This window comes from Amaranthus tricolor, chromosome 4 (genome assembly GCF_026212465.1).
Source record: "Amaranthus tricolor cultivar Red isolate AtriRed21 chromosome 4, ASM2621246v1, whole genome shotgun sequence".
NCBI lineage: Eukaryota > Viridiplantae > Streptophyta > Magnoliopsida > Caryophyllales > Amaranthaceae > Amaranthus > Amaranthus tricolor.
Window position 1 is genome coordinate 31,495,494 of NC_080050.1, and position 15,076 is coordinate 31,510,569.

The 15,076-nt window shown below is 29.0% G+C and overlaps 1 protein-coding gene across 1 annotated transcript; it reads right to left on the reverse strand.

Annotated features, from left to right (window-relative positions):
- Positions 1–3,947: 3,947 nt before the first annotated feature.
- On the reverse strand, positions 3,948–7,430 carry LOC130810567 (receptor-like protein kinase 7). Its single transcript, XM_057676673.1, has 2 exons — positions 4,660–7,430; positions 3,948–4,575 (listed from the first exon to the last, which is right to left on the reverse strand). The coding sequence occupies exons 1-2, from the start codon at positions 7,217–7,219 to the stop codon at positions 4,184–4,186; spliced, it is 2,952 nt and encodes a 983-aa protein (XP_057532656.1). The 5' UTR covers positions 7,220–7,430; the 3' UTR covers positions 3,948–4,183.
- Positions 7,431–15,076: the final 7,646 nt, after the last annotated feature.

Below are 15,076 nucleotides of genomic sequence, written 5' to 3' on the forward strand. Positions count from 1 at the left end.
TTATATTTATCAAAATAAGCTAAAATTCTCCGATAATAAGCTATTTTGTCAAACATTTTTAAGTGTAATTAATCTACAAATGTGATATAATTATTTTGTCTAGTACCACTACAAATTAACGAAAGACATGCATGTATCATGCACGTATTTCTTTCGTCATTATAACCTAGTTTATCTTTCGTTAAATTTATATTAATCAAATTTGTCAATTGTATAGGTTCTACATAGTCATTAGTCAGAGTAAATTGTCACCACTCACAATGATCATATTAGTTTCGTTTTACAATACCATCCCAATCACGATGACAAATACATCGTAGAATAATAGGAGTGATACAATTATCGTAATATTAAATATCGACATAAATCATGAGATATTTCTCAAAACAACTCAAAATGTGGTTGATGCAATGCAAAGTGATCTTGTTTTTGCATTATAATCTAAAATCACCATGTAACATGATTAAATTCGATGATTCTAAAAAAATTATACTCAAACCCTAAAAATAGGAACAGATTTGAGACAGATCCAATAGAATCTTAGACCCATGACTATTCCTATCATTGTCTATCATTATGAACTTGCCTTTTTACTAAAAATTTATTATAATTAATTAAAATGTGAATAGCCACCAATATTGTTCAAAGTTTGAATTATAGTTGTTTATGTTTTAATTAGTTTGGAAATAATGGTGAGCCACAATCCCCTAAAATAGGCTACTTGTTTTATAAAATCTTTGGTACATTGAATTTCACCATTCATGTATTGAAATTAAAATCAGTCACACATCATAATATCGATATCAACTATGTGTCTCTCTACCACCATGGCTTAGCCACTTTCTTTAGGCTTTATGCAAATACTACTTGCCATTTCATCATACTTGCAATATTTCAATTTGGCATAAATAGTAAGAAAATAGTTAGCTTGTAATAAAATATTAGTATTATCCTTAAATAATGATAAATAAAAGTGTAGTTAATTAATGAGGTACTTTCTCCGTTCCATATTACTTGCACCAAATACATTTTTGCGCAATTCAATGCGTTTGTCGAATCGTTTATATCTAGAATTATACATAGCTAAAAATTTGATATTGTGAAAATATGCAATGAGATGAATAAAACAAGATCCCACATAACTATATTTTTTCTCATATATAAATCAAAATATGTAAATTACTATAGAATAATGAATAGTATCAAAGTTGATTTGGTGCAAGTAATATGAAACGAAGGAAGTATGAAGTACTAGTATTTTAAAAAGGAAAGTTTTTTCATGTACTTACTTCCTCTGTTTCAAATTACTTGTAAAATTAGCAATTTTACACTATTTACTCATCATCCTTAATGTATGATAAATTTTTAATCTATAAGTTAAAACATAGTCAAATGAAACTTTATTTGATTCGTTTCAATGCAACAATTATTAATTTTAAATTTTTAAATATCAAACATAATTAGAGATATGCGTGAAAAAGCAACCGTTGCACGTATTTGAAATAGAGGAAGCATTAAGTAACCCCGCAGTTTTCTAATATTCTTCTCATTTGGATATTCTACTTTAAAGATAGAAATTTAATTATGGTTTTTGAGAGATATATTGAAGATAAAATATATCCATGTGAGATCTTGTTAGATACATCTTAATATATACTTTCTCATCATATATTTTTTATAATTTTTTATGAAGCGTATATAGAGATATTGATACTCGAAAATTGCTTTGAAAATTATGTAAAAAGTAAATGGGAAGAATAAAAGAGAATGGAGGGAGTGTATATACTAGTATACGTCAAAAATTGCTTTGAAAATTATGTAAAAAGTAAATGGGAAGAATAAAAGAGAATGGAGGGAGTGTATATACTAGTATACGTCAAAAATTGCTTTGAAAATTATGTAAAAAGTAAATAGGAAGAATAAAAGAGAATGGAAGGAGTGTATATACTAGTATACGTCAAAATTGCTTTGAAAATTATGTAAAAAATAAATAGGAAGAATAAAAAAGAATGGAGGGAGTGTATACTAGTATACTACCTTCAATTTAACTTAAGTTTCTTATTTGACCTAATCTATAAGCAATTACATAGTCATATTAGAAAGTATGATTTATCGCAATATAAAAATTATTAATATTAACTTTTTATAATTTATTGCACAATAAAAATATTAATGATAAAAATAGTATATTGGTAAATATATCTGATAAAATAAGAAACTTAGGTTGAATAATAGAGTATATAGAAAGTGCGCCACACTAAGATAATAAGGAGTGAGATTAAAACCACTACAATAAGCCGCAGTCGCCCCTATTCTCCAGAAATCCACTACTGCCTACTGCTCATATATTTAGTGCATTAGCCACTTATTTGAAGATCATATTGAAGGATAACAACCATTTATTTTGTATCTAATAAAGTTGAGTAGCTCACATGTTGCTTATATGCCACTATGTCCAACTACTCCATGTCATATTCTTAGAAGGCGTCAATTTGATATTAATCTCATGTTATATTTAAAATCGATTTTAACCAGACTTAAAATTAATTTTAAAAATATGTAAAAATTAATAAAACGTAAATTTTAATGTTTTATACCTGACTTGAAACCGATTCGATAAATAAATATTAGGATTAAGACTGATTCTAAGATTAAATTCGAAACGAATCTAATTTTAAATTAATAAACCCAAAACAAATTTAATTGTTTTTATTGAATTTAGGAAAACATATTTTAAGATTTACAATTTTAGCTATTTTAATTATAAAAATTTCAACTTTACGTTTTTTTTTTAAAATCTCAACTTTATGGATATCATAATTTAAAATACCTAACCTATTATTGACAAATATATAAGAACTTAAAAAACATGTATGTGATATCATTTTAATGGTCCATGTAGATTTTTCATTGAAGTTTTTTAAAAATTAGGATTTTAAATAATATTTTAAAGTTGAGATTTTTAGAATAAAATATCTTTAAATTTTAAAATTTGAAAATTATATTTTAATATTCAACTTCATAAAATCAAAACATCCAAAATTAAAGATTTTAAAATCAATTTTTCATTAAATTTACAACCTATTGAATCATTACAAGGACTAAAGAGACTCAAATCTTTAAATTAAAATGAGAAGAATAAAATTCTAGAACTATTAATACCATCCTTAATTGCAAGTGTGGGCTCACTAGGCAGTCAAAGATTTTGGCTCCTTTAAAAAATTCTAGATCTACTACCATAGAATTTTCAAACAACTCTTTTTTTTTTTTTTTTTTTTTTTTTTTTTTTTGTTGTCAAAGCCTAAAAGCCAAAAGGTGTCCCCCTAAAGTGGTTATGATAATTAGTGATCTACTAATCATTATAAAAGAATTAACCTTTTTAAGTTTATCTCACTCAATCCCTTATTTTTAGTTTTGATCATAATTTATGTCTTTTTTATTTTCATTTGTAGAATTAACTTATTTGTTTATCTCATTTGCATAATATCTTAATTTTTATAAAATGTAGTTTTACTATTTTTTAACTTTTTTTTCCATCTCATTTATACCAAAGATTATTTCTTTGGTACATAGAGTTAAGTAGTTCATACTCTTGATTAAGATTACAACTTTGAACTTACTAGTAGCCTCAAGAATGTTCATTAGCGGAATTCATATTTAATGAGCTTTTAAATTCCACTGCGTGGTTTGATGATAAATTTAAATTTTAATATTATTTTAAATAATATAATTAATACTTATATAACTCAACATTTAATTATTTTCTGCTTGACTATTTAAAATTAATTCATATTCTTATTAATGAATTCCTCAGGGTCATTCGTTAGCGAAATTCATGTTTTATTAGCAAAGCAAATTAGAGTTCCCTTGAGATGATATATAATTTAACTCATTCGGCAACCTCTAAAATTCAAATTTTTATAAAAAAAATTGTAACAAAAATAGAGAAATTGGAATGGTGACTAATTTATAAACACATCTTAGATACATTAAAAAATTTTATTTAATCTACAAACAAATCTAACAATGCTAATTTCATGGACTCTTCCATATACAAAATATTTTACAACTTTAGTTAGAACACTTGAGTAAAGTTTTCCTTGCTCTATTGATCTTAAGCTAGTGATGCTTAATGTAAGCATAATCAATTCTAATTAATGAAGTAGACTAAGTTAACAAATGCTTATGGCTTGTAATTGCTTTTTTCAGCTTCTATTGTCTTTGTACTCCCATCTTTAGCAACAATGATGCTTACCAATTTACATGGTTCGGCATCCTCGAGCATTTGAACTACACTCCTCATTGTAGGCCTAAGTTCCGGTAGGTTGGCCGTGCAAAGGATTGCGATCTTCAACAACTTGATCGCCTCTTCTTGCATGGGTTCGAGTATACTCGAATCTATTATGCTTAACACGCTTTCCCTATTCTTCAACTTGCTCGAAACCCAACTTACGATGTCCTTGCTCTCGCCAAACTCCGACTCAATAGGCTTTTTCCCCGTCACTAGTTCCATGAGAACAACTCCAAAGCTGTAAACATCACTCTTCTCGTTCACTTTGTATGTGTATCCATATTCTGAACACGTGCGATTTTTAAAGTTAAGAACGTATATTACAATTACAACATGAATTTAAAATACCAAACCGAAAATTGGTTTACCTGGTGCAATATAACCATGTGTTCCCGCGATTACATGAGTTGAATCACGAGCTGAACTCACTTGAACAACTTTGGCGAGGCCAAAGTCAGCGATTCTAGGTTTTAAAAACTCGTCTAACAAAATATTGCTGGACTTAACATCGCGATGAATGATTGGTTTGTCGTACCCATGGTGAAGGTATTCCAATCCTCGAGCAGCACCTAAAGCAATTTCGTATCGAGTTTGCCAATCTAATCCCAATTTCTTGCTAGTATGCAACCTATCCCACAAACTTCTATTAGGCAAGTATTCATAGACTAACAGACTTGAATCCTCACTAGTAATGCTACAAAACAACTTCACCACATTGATATGCCTTATTGAACTCAATGTTTGTACCTCCATGTCAAACTCTTTCATCTTCCTACTTCTCCCACATTTCTTGTCCAACATAGGAGTGCTCGGACGATTCTTCTTCCAATCATGGGAGAAATCATGATTTGAAATGTGCTTCACGGCCAACTCCTTACCATCCTTAAGCCCAACCTTGTAAACACTTCCACACCCTCCTTTCCCTATCAAGTTTTCCGGTTTGATCGATTCAAGAATCTCCTCTTCGGTAAAGGTGACTACATGATACGACTTCATATTCCACGAATCATCATCTCTCAAATACAACGCTCGTTTCTCGCTCTTTCGATCACCACGTATCTTAGTATACAAGTAGTAACCACTCAAACTAACCAAAATGACTAACCCTAGAACTAAACAAATAATAAAAGCATGATAATCTCGATGCCTCAATGAACACGATCTAAAGCCCTTAAAACGTGAGCTACAAAGCCCAGCATTACCAACTAAACTTCCTCTAAAGGCCTCAATCGAAAGAGATTTCGGTATCTCGCCCGATAACTCATTGTACGACAAATCGAGCAAACTAAGCTTAAGAGACGAAAGTGTATCAGGAATCAACCCAGATAAGTCATTATGCGACAAATTCAACGAATTCAATGCAGGCAAAGAACCTAATACTGCCGGAATTTCACCAGAAATTGAATTTCGAGCTAAATTTACATCATTAAGACGAAGACAATCACCAAGAGAAGCAGGAACATTCCCAGAAAGATGATTTCCCTGCAAGTAAAGATTGTTCAACTTCTCAAGATTACCAACACTTTCCGGGATTTCTCCGATAAGTTCATTGTTACTCAAATCGATCCAAAGCAACGACGAAGCATCTCCGATTTCCGCTGGAATCTCACCGGATAATTTGTTATTAGAAGCATAAATTTGATTCAAATTTTTAGCCTTACCAACATCTGACGTAATTGAGCCATGAAACTGATTATCAGCAATATCAATGATATTCACATTAGGCAGACCCCAAATTCCTGCCGGAATTTCTCCGGTAAGTGAGTTTTCACTGACTCGGAACCGAGTCAATGTTGTACAGTTACCATAACTCGCCGGAATCTCGCCGGAAAATTTGTTCTGCAGAATTAGAAGCTTTTTCATAGTCCCTTTTTTACACATATCAGGAGGGATTGTACCGGAAAGAGAATTGGTCGATACGTCGATGAAATTGAACTCAGCCCATGATCCAAGCTTCTGGGGAAGTTCTCCGGTGAGATTATTACTATATAGAGATAAATTTACCAGATTCTTGAATTCTCCGAACTCCGCCGGGATTTCACCGGTGAGTTTATTCAGGTACAGTTGAATCCATACAAGCTGATACATGAATTTAAGCTCAGATAAATCACCTTCTAAGCTATTATTTGAAGCATCAAAACGCTGTAATTTCGTCAAATTTCGAAACCCAGTTGGGATTTTCCCGGTGAGTTGATTACCGTAAAGCTCGAGTTGCCATAGATTTGTAAGATTGGAAATCTCAGATGGAATTGACCCAATTAAGAAATTAATGGATAATTCAAGATTAATTAACTGATTTAGGTTCCCAATTTCAGGTGGAATTGACCCGGAAATACTGCAATTTGTTAAATATAACCAATTCAATTCCCTCAATTGGGTAATTTGTTTGGGAAATGGGGAAATTTCAAAAGGGTTATCTCCTAAACTAAGTTGAATAAGGCCTGTCATATTATTGAGAGATTTCCATGGGAATTTCCCAGAAAACCCACTTGAATTTAAGTACAAATATTTCAATTTATTTAAAGAAGAAATATCAGGGAATGAACCAGAGAAAAGATTATTACCCAAATCCAAATACTGAAGATTAGTACAGTTTCTGAGATGAACAGTAACATTTCCAGTAATAGAATTAAACCCAAAAGATAGTTTTTGAAGAAAAGATAAAGAACAAATAGCATTAAAAGGAAGAGTACCAGATAAGCCCTGTTTTGATAGGTCAATTTCAGTGATATTCCCAGCAGAATTGCATGAAATTCCTGGAAATTCACAAGTGGGTTTTGAAGAAATCCATGATGAAAATAGATTGGGATTTGTTGATTGAAGAGAAGATTTGAGAGTAAGGAGGGAATTGAGTTCATCTGAGGAAGCAAAACCGAAAGAACAGAGGAAAAGGAAAAGGAGAAAGAAGGAAGGGATTTTGGAAGCCATGGATGGAGGAAAATGGGAGAAAAGGGGTAAAGGGGTGGGAGAATTTGTTAGGGAGTGTAGTTGGGAATTGGGACTATAGATGATGCTAAGTAGTAAGTAGAGTTGGATTGGAAGGTAGAAAAAACAGAGGATTATGGCGGGGTGTTCAGACTGTTCACATTATGCTCCCTGTGAATTATTTATTTTCATGATTTAATAAATGAAGTATTTGATAAATAAAATTAAAGGTTTTTAATGATTGGTTTAGGTTGAATAAGTAATGATTTTCATCTTTTGTTATGTGTGTGCGTTGCAAATTATCCATTGGGTAGCAAAATCAATTTGCATAGTTGGAATAAAAATAATTGACCTTAATAATTCAATCTTTTACTTGTGTGTTGTGAATAATCTCATCTTTAGATTATTTTCTAATAATCTAACATTTACCTTTAGTACGTTATGAATAATCAAACCTTTGTTTTAATTTATTGATAGCATACCATATTATTGCCTATTATTAGTGATTTGGTATGTTGTGGACACATGTATGACAAAGATTAGACTAAAAATAATTCAAAAGTGGTATTATTCACAGTAGATGGTGTGAAAGATAGGATTATTAATGTCAAATTTTCCTAAAAAAAAAATAAGTGAATTAAATGTGTGCATGAGATAAAGATATACATATTGTGTTTATAGATGAGATAATGATAAGTTTCAAGGCAAAACCGCAAAAGTATAAATAGTATAAAAAGTTCAAATTAAACAATGAGATAAAGAAATTATGATTTGTTTGTCAAATATTTAATAGCTACACTTGTTGACTGAAGTTAGTTAATTTAACCAATTGAAATCATTATCTGTTAAAATAGTTGTTTAAGAAAAAGTGAATTTAAAAACAAAGAACCAATTAAAAAAACTAATTATAATAGCTTGCTTTGAATTTTGGTTTAACATATAGCTTTAAAGCCTATATGCTTGTTTGTTGTTTTTTTTTTCAAATTAGTCTGTAATTTGGTATGCATATTTTAGTATACTATATAAATCTTATATTATACTATATATATTATTATCTTAAGCGTTTTGGATGAATTTTGTTTTGTTGTCTTAATATGTGAATTCATGAATATGTAAAATTGATTACGATGAAAAAAAAGCAAGAAATAGAAATTTATAGTTTTCCCCAAAATCCGTATGCATGAGAAAATTTTGATCCTCATCCCCTTCCTACTAATCAAAGGCAAGCACGTTCTTCCCTGCCAAATCTTACTCGTCACGATTAGAAATATGAAATAGAAGGAAAATAGCAAAAATTGTTGTTTAAAATTTGCTCAAGATCATAAAAGAAGAAAGATACTCCGAGATAAATTGAGTATACTAATGTAAAATAGTTATCCATGCAATTTGGGGCGACCCAATTTGCTCGTGTAACAACCTTATATGTTTTCTCACGTTTAATTTATTTTCTGGGCATTTTTCAATTTTAATTTTAAAGGTATTAATTTTGACCTTAAATGTATCAATTTCAATTTAAGGTAAACTTTTAACAGATCAGTTAAAATAAAAAAAAAATTTAATTTTGACCTATAAATAATCAATTTTGATGTTAAACTGATCAATTTCTACCAAAATATAGATCTGTTTTACAATTTGAAAACGAAGTTAATAAAATTGTATTACTTTATCATTCAATGGATAAATTTCAAACAAGAAATGAGTGGTCAATAACATTATCAATAATAGTTTTAAAACATTGTACAATACAAGCACTCTTATTCAATGTAACATGATGGGTCTAATGGAACATAGGAGTACTTGTACTCTTTAATCATCGATCAATAATAGTGATATTACCCTTTCCTCAACATGTTTATATATATTTGTAAATAATTCAAATTGAATATGTTAATAGTTAAACTCTGATATATAAATTGACAATTGATGTTATATGATCTAACTCAATTTTGAACGTATAAGCTTTAATTATCGTTTTCAAAATAAGTATTCAAAGTCTATAAAGATATTGTATATGTTTTAGTTCAAATTGAATATGTTAATAGTTAAATTATGACATAATTTGACAAGGATGTTTTATAATCTACTAAATTTTGAAATTCTAACCTTCAATTATCGTTTTAAAAATAAGTATTCAAATTGTATAGATATATTGTATAGCATTTAGTTCAAATCTAATATGTTAATAGTTTTAACACTATTATTGATAGTTTTATTGATTATTCATTTGTTGTATGAAATTCATCCACAGAATGATAGCATACTTCCATTTGATAAAAATTTGTTCTAAAATGTGAAATAGAACCATATTTAGGTAGAATTTGATCAGTTTAACTTCAAAATTGATCACTTATGGGTCCAAATTGAAACTTTTTATTTTAATCGATCTATTTAAGTATTACTTTACGTTGAAATTGATACCTTTAAGATCAAAACTGATACCTTTAAGGTCAAAATTAATAGATGCACGGAAAATGAAAAAAAACGAGGGAAAGTGTGTGATGTTGTTACACACGCGAATTGGGCCAGCCCAAAACGGTCTCATAATGAGACAATCTCGTCTAAGTTTTTGTGAAATAGTTAATACTTAATTTCTGCATGTCTATTATTCTTATGCGTTGCATACACAAAACACAATATTATGGGAATTTTAATAAAACAATCAAGATTACGATCTAGAAAAACCAAAGTTTAAGATCCTTTAGAAGAGAACATTATTAAAAAAAAAACAGTTGTATTGGGGAAATGTCCGCATTTCCTCTTACATCAATGATGTAGTAAGATATTGATTAGCATATAAGTTTAGTGACTTGCTCCTCTCACCATCGTAACATCATTAATTAAGTGAAATGTTGAGATGATTTTGTCCACATTGATGAATTAAAAATGATACGCACACTTTATAAGTTATTGATGTCTTTCCTTTCATAGTCAAATGGTTTTCGGATGCTATTTATGTTGACCCAATATTTTCTCAATTATATATTGGCATAGTGGCATTCGCAATAAGTTCAACCCAATTTAACATGGTATCAGAGCCAAAAGGTTCGATTAAAAACTAATGGTAAGTCCAAAAAGAATGTATTTCTACCCTAATTGATTAATCTCACATGGTGTGCATTTTTTACAAGTTATTGGTGTCTTTTCTCCTATAGCAACCAAGTATTACTATAATTATATGCAGACATTAACAATAAGTTCAGTTCAATATAACTAATGTTAATTAACATATATACTTGATGGAATACTTCTCTTCCCATCATATGATTTTAACAAGAAATCTAATTTATGTGTAGTTAACTCTTCTTTTACACTATTATAATGAACTTAGTAGTGGTTGTGTGCTTGTCCGCCACAACCTAGTTTGTCACATTGGCAAAAAAAAATTATGATTTCACTTGATTGGATGTACGGTTGAAAAGAATTAATTTACTCTTTGCTTTGCTTTGCTTATTACTTTTTCCATTCTGAAATGCTTGCTATATTTTGGATATAAGTTTTATTTATCGTTCAAGTTTATTTTGCATATTGCGGTTAATGTGTAAGCACAAATATAGTTAAGTAAGGTCTTGTTTGAATCGTCCAATCGCATACTTTCATAATATTAACTTTTTATAATTTTTAGATATGTATAGTTTAATACATAAACGAACAAAATAACAAATTAAATTGCGTAAAATATCAAATATAAAAAGTATAATAGCAGAGAGAAAAGTATTTATTTAAGGATGACAATGGGAGAACTCGGAGCAAACCGTGTGCGTTGGTCAAACATGGAGGTCCGCATTTGATTGTTTTACTTTTATTTTTAAATAGGTTTTAAATTTTGGCTCCACTTCTATTAATGGTGCTACTCTCCCTGTCTCCCATCAAGTATGTTAAATTGTTAAAGTACTTTTTTCGTTTATTAATAAAGTTTTCATTAACAATGTTCATGAGAATTAAAAAAATATAATTTTTTTTGCTAGTGAATATATTTTATTGAATAATAAATTTAAATATTTAATGAAGGAAAAGTGGAGACTATAAATATTTAAAAAATATAAGGAAAATTAATGGAAAAAATTGAAGACCACAACTAATAAAAAAATTTTTTTTTCATAAAGTTAGTGAAAAATATGTGACGATCATAAATAATATAAAAATGTTAAAAGAAAGTTAGTGGGAGATATGCATAAACCATAAGCATTATTAAAATATTAAAATAAGAATAAAGAAGGTTGTTTTCGTCCAAAATTTATAATATATATTAAGATTCTTTATAGAAAGAACAAATAAAAAATCTTAAAATAGCTGAAAACATTTTAAAGAAAAGAGAGAAAGTATTTCCTAGTGATGGTAACAAAACAATATTAACCAATGAAAATTAAATATATTCGAACCAAGTGTTTTGACCTTTCATATCCATTTAAAATCAGGTATATGTTTATGTAGGCTTTTATAGCTAATTATAAACCCATTTTTAAAAGGAAAAATTACCCTGAATAATACGAACTTTCATTGATTTTCCAACAATAATACGAACCTTCAATTAACCATGAATAATACGAACTTTGATACATGTTTCCCGTTGGCATACAAATTTACCTGTTACCGGTAAACTTACTCATTCTTTTTACATTTTTTTTTGCTGATAAAACTAATTGAAGGAAACAGAAAGCAGTCCTTCTCCCTCACGCAGTCATTCCTTCTTCAATCATCTTCCTCAAGCTCGTGATTTCCATTGATTCTTCTCCATCTCATTCTCACGCATCAACTACAAAGATATCATCTCCTTCATGGTTAGTTAATTCTTCTTAATTGCAATTTAAATCCCTAAATTTTGTTTTAATCCCAAAAATTAGGGCTTGTATCAATTTAGGCGAAAATGGATGAAATTATGTGTCCATGACCATGTACTCGAAAATGGATGGATGTTTGTTTCTATTTTGTTAATCCATACATGATTATTGTTTGATGTTGATTAAAAACGTTTATGCCTTTGAAAATAGATGTAATTTACTGTTTTTATCCATTTAGTTGAAAATGGATGAAATTCTCTATCCATTTACTCGAAAATTGATGGAATTTTGTTTCCATTTTGTTAATCCATACATGATTATTGTTTGATGTTGATTAAATACCCATTAAAATGATGAAGAAATGAGGAAGAAGAGGCTGCTGAGAAAAAAGCTGTCTAAATACCCATTAAAATAATGAAGAAATGAGAAATTTACCGTTTCTTCAGGTAAAGAACCGGTCAGGTTTGCCAGCGGGAAACATATATCAAAGTTCGTATTATTCATGGTTAATTGAAAGTTCGTATTATTGTTGGGAAATCAGTGAAAAGTTTGTATTATTCAGCGTAATTTTTCCTTTTTAAAATTGATGAGTCAAAGACGAATTTAGTTACAAAGTTAACTAAAAATATTGAATATTCAAATTTATTTTAAATCCTATACTTGAAATAATATTATTTAATAGGAAAAATTGTCTAAAAGAATCTAATTTTTTTATGATTTTACTACAATAATTCCACCTATTGATTAATCATAAATAATCGCAACTTTAGAGAGTATTTGTCTAGAGTAAAATTGAATATTCCCATGACCTACTATAGTAGGTAATTCACCAAAAAAATACATTGAAAATTAATGTAAAATTAAAAAAAATTAAAAATTTACATAAAAAATTCTAAATGATAAAAAATCAAGAAATTTTTTCAATATTTCTTTAACATTTTTTTCAGCATCTTTTATCTTTTTTTTAAAAAAAAATAAAATTTGTTATAATAAGTCATTAGGTTACTAGGTTTACTCTAAAAAAATACCCTCTAAAATTTGGATTATTCATGATTAATCAATAGGTGGAATTATTATGATAAAATCATGAAAATATTTGTCTATTAATGTTTCCTATTTAATATCTTTATATTTTGTGTTACTTTTATAAACTCCTACAAACTCCTAATTGATCATTGCACTTTAAACTTTGAAATTAGGACGAAGAATTTCGGTTAATGTTATAACAAATTTAAAAATATTTTAAACATAACTTCATTTCCGATATAAAATTTACTGAAAGACATCACAAAATTACAAATTATTATCTCAAAAAAATCGCTTGATTTCTTTATTTTCATGTGCACTCCTCCTTCTCTATAATTATTAAAAGACTAATCTTCATTGTTATATCCAGTGTATTCCGCTTATAGAAAACTGTGGTCAGGGTCTGGGGAGGGAAGAAAGACGGCAGCTCATACCCATAGAGGAGAATGTAGTCAAAGAGCCCCTCGGCTCGAGAAAGGTCTTCAAAGATAGAGAAACCTGCAACTTACAAATTGAATAAAAAAATACGTATAAATAACTAAAAAGATAAAAGTAAAGAAGAAGGTAAAGAGTGATAATTAAAGACAACGAACAATAACAAACGATAGGTAAAAGGAACGAGTTCAGTCTTTTAAGACCTGAATAAGGCGCCACCAACTGCCCTATCCCTGGTCAAATCCTTGGGAAGGTAAAGTTCATATATGTCACTTTTAATTTGTTCCCCACACGTTCTCCTAGGTCTTCCTCGACTTCTCTTGCCCTTTACTATGATGCATTCGACCCTTCTTACTAAAACGTCATAGATCTTTTTCTGCACATGCCTAAATTATCTCAACCTGCTCTCGGCATCTCAACATGCCCAAATAAGTATAACTACTTTTGTTTCAGTTTGTTCCTTATATATATATTTTGACCAAAAAGCTTTTATAATTTTGGTCAAAATATACCAATAAGTTGAAGCGTTGGAAGTAATATACTACTCCTAATGTTTAAGAGTTATTTTTGTGAGAGTGTTTTTCAATTTGCAACTTTAAGACAAAAAATTCATATTATAATAATTTACATTATTAGACCATTTAACTCATCTCATGATGAAACTGTCTCGTACAAGAATTCTTATACAACAAGTTTTGTGAATATTTAATACGCCTCTAGGTCAAATCATTCCTACTTATGGCATTGATAAATTAGTGGAGGTTAAGCGCCTATGAGTATATATGGGGTGGCATTTTTTTGTCATTTAGTAGTAGACTAATCGAGATAATTGTACATTTGTACTATTAATTAATTATTGCTAATTAATTACGTGTTATTATTTATAGCCTTTTGACCATCTTTATCATTAGTGCTTAACTTTTGATGATTTCGTTGTAGGAGCACTATGTAACAAAGGATTAATTTGGTCCTAAAGACTTTGGCCCCTTCTTATTAAGGCAGCTAGGCCATGTTCTAGCTTTGCTAATTAGCCTCAACTTTTAACATTCCTTAATCCAATTAGGCTAATATACCAACTACTCCCATAAACTTTCAAAAACTACATGTTACTTTGAATTAATATATATTGATTGATTAAAAAAACATTAGCACAATAATCATAATCATTTATAATAGCCATTAGGAGTAATTTCATTTTAAAAAATTTTTAAACGCTATATATATTTTTTTTCAGATTATTATGTAGGTTGAGAAAAGAAGAGGAATATGTAAAAATCATAGTTATGAGCTTGTTTATGAAAAGTAATGTTCATTATAGATTGTAATTCACAAACGCTATAAAATTTATTTTCACATAATATAGAACTTTTTGAGAACTTTATGATTAGAAAACAATAATATAATAATGAATATTAGTCACATGAATCTTAGACACTTTACTACTTTCATAAAAATTTCAACTAACCAACATTTGTGCAAATTGCGAAACCTAAAATTATAGATTAAAAAGATTACAATTGTTTATCAATATACAAATATTTATATGGTTTATTATCAGGGTGATAGACATGCCCACCAAGTTTTAAAATAATTTCACTATAATCTAAAATACATGATCATA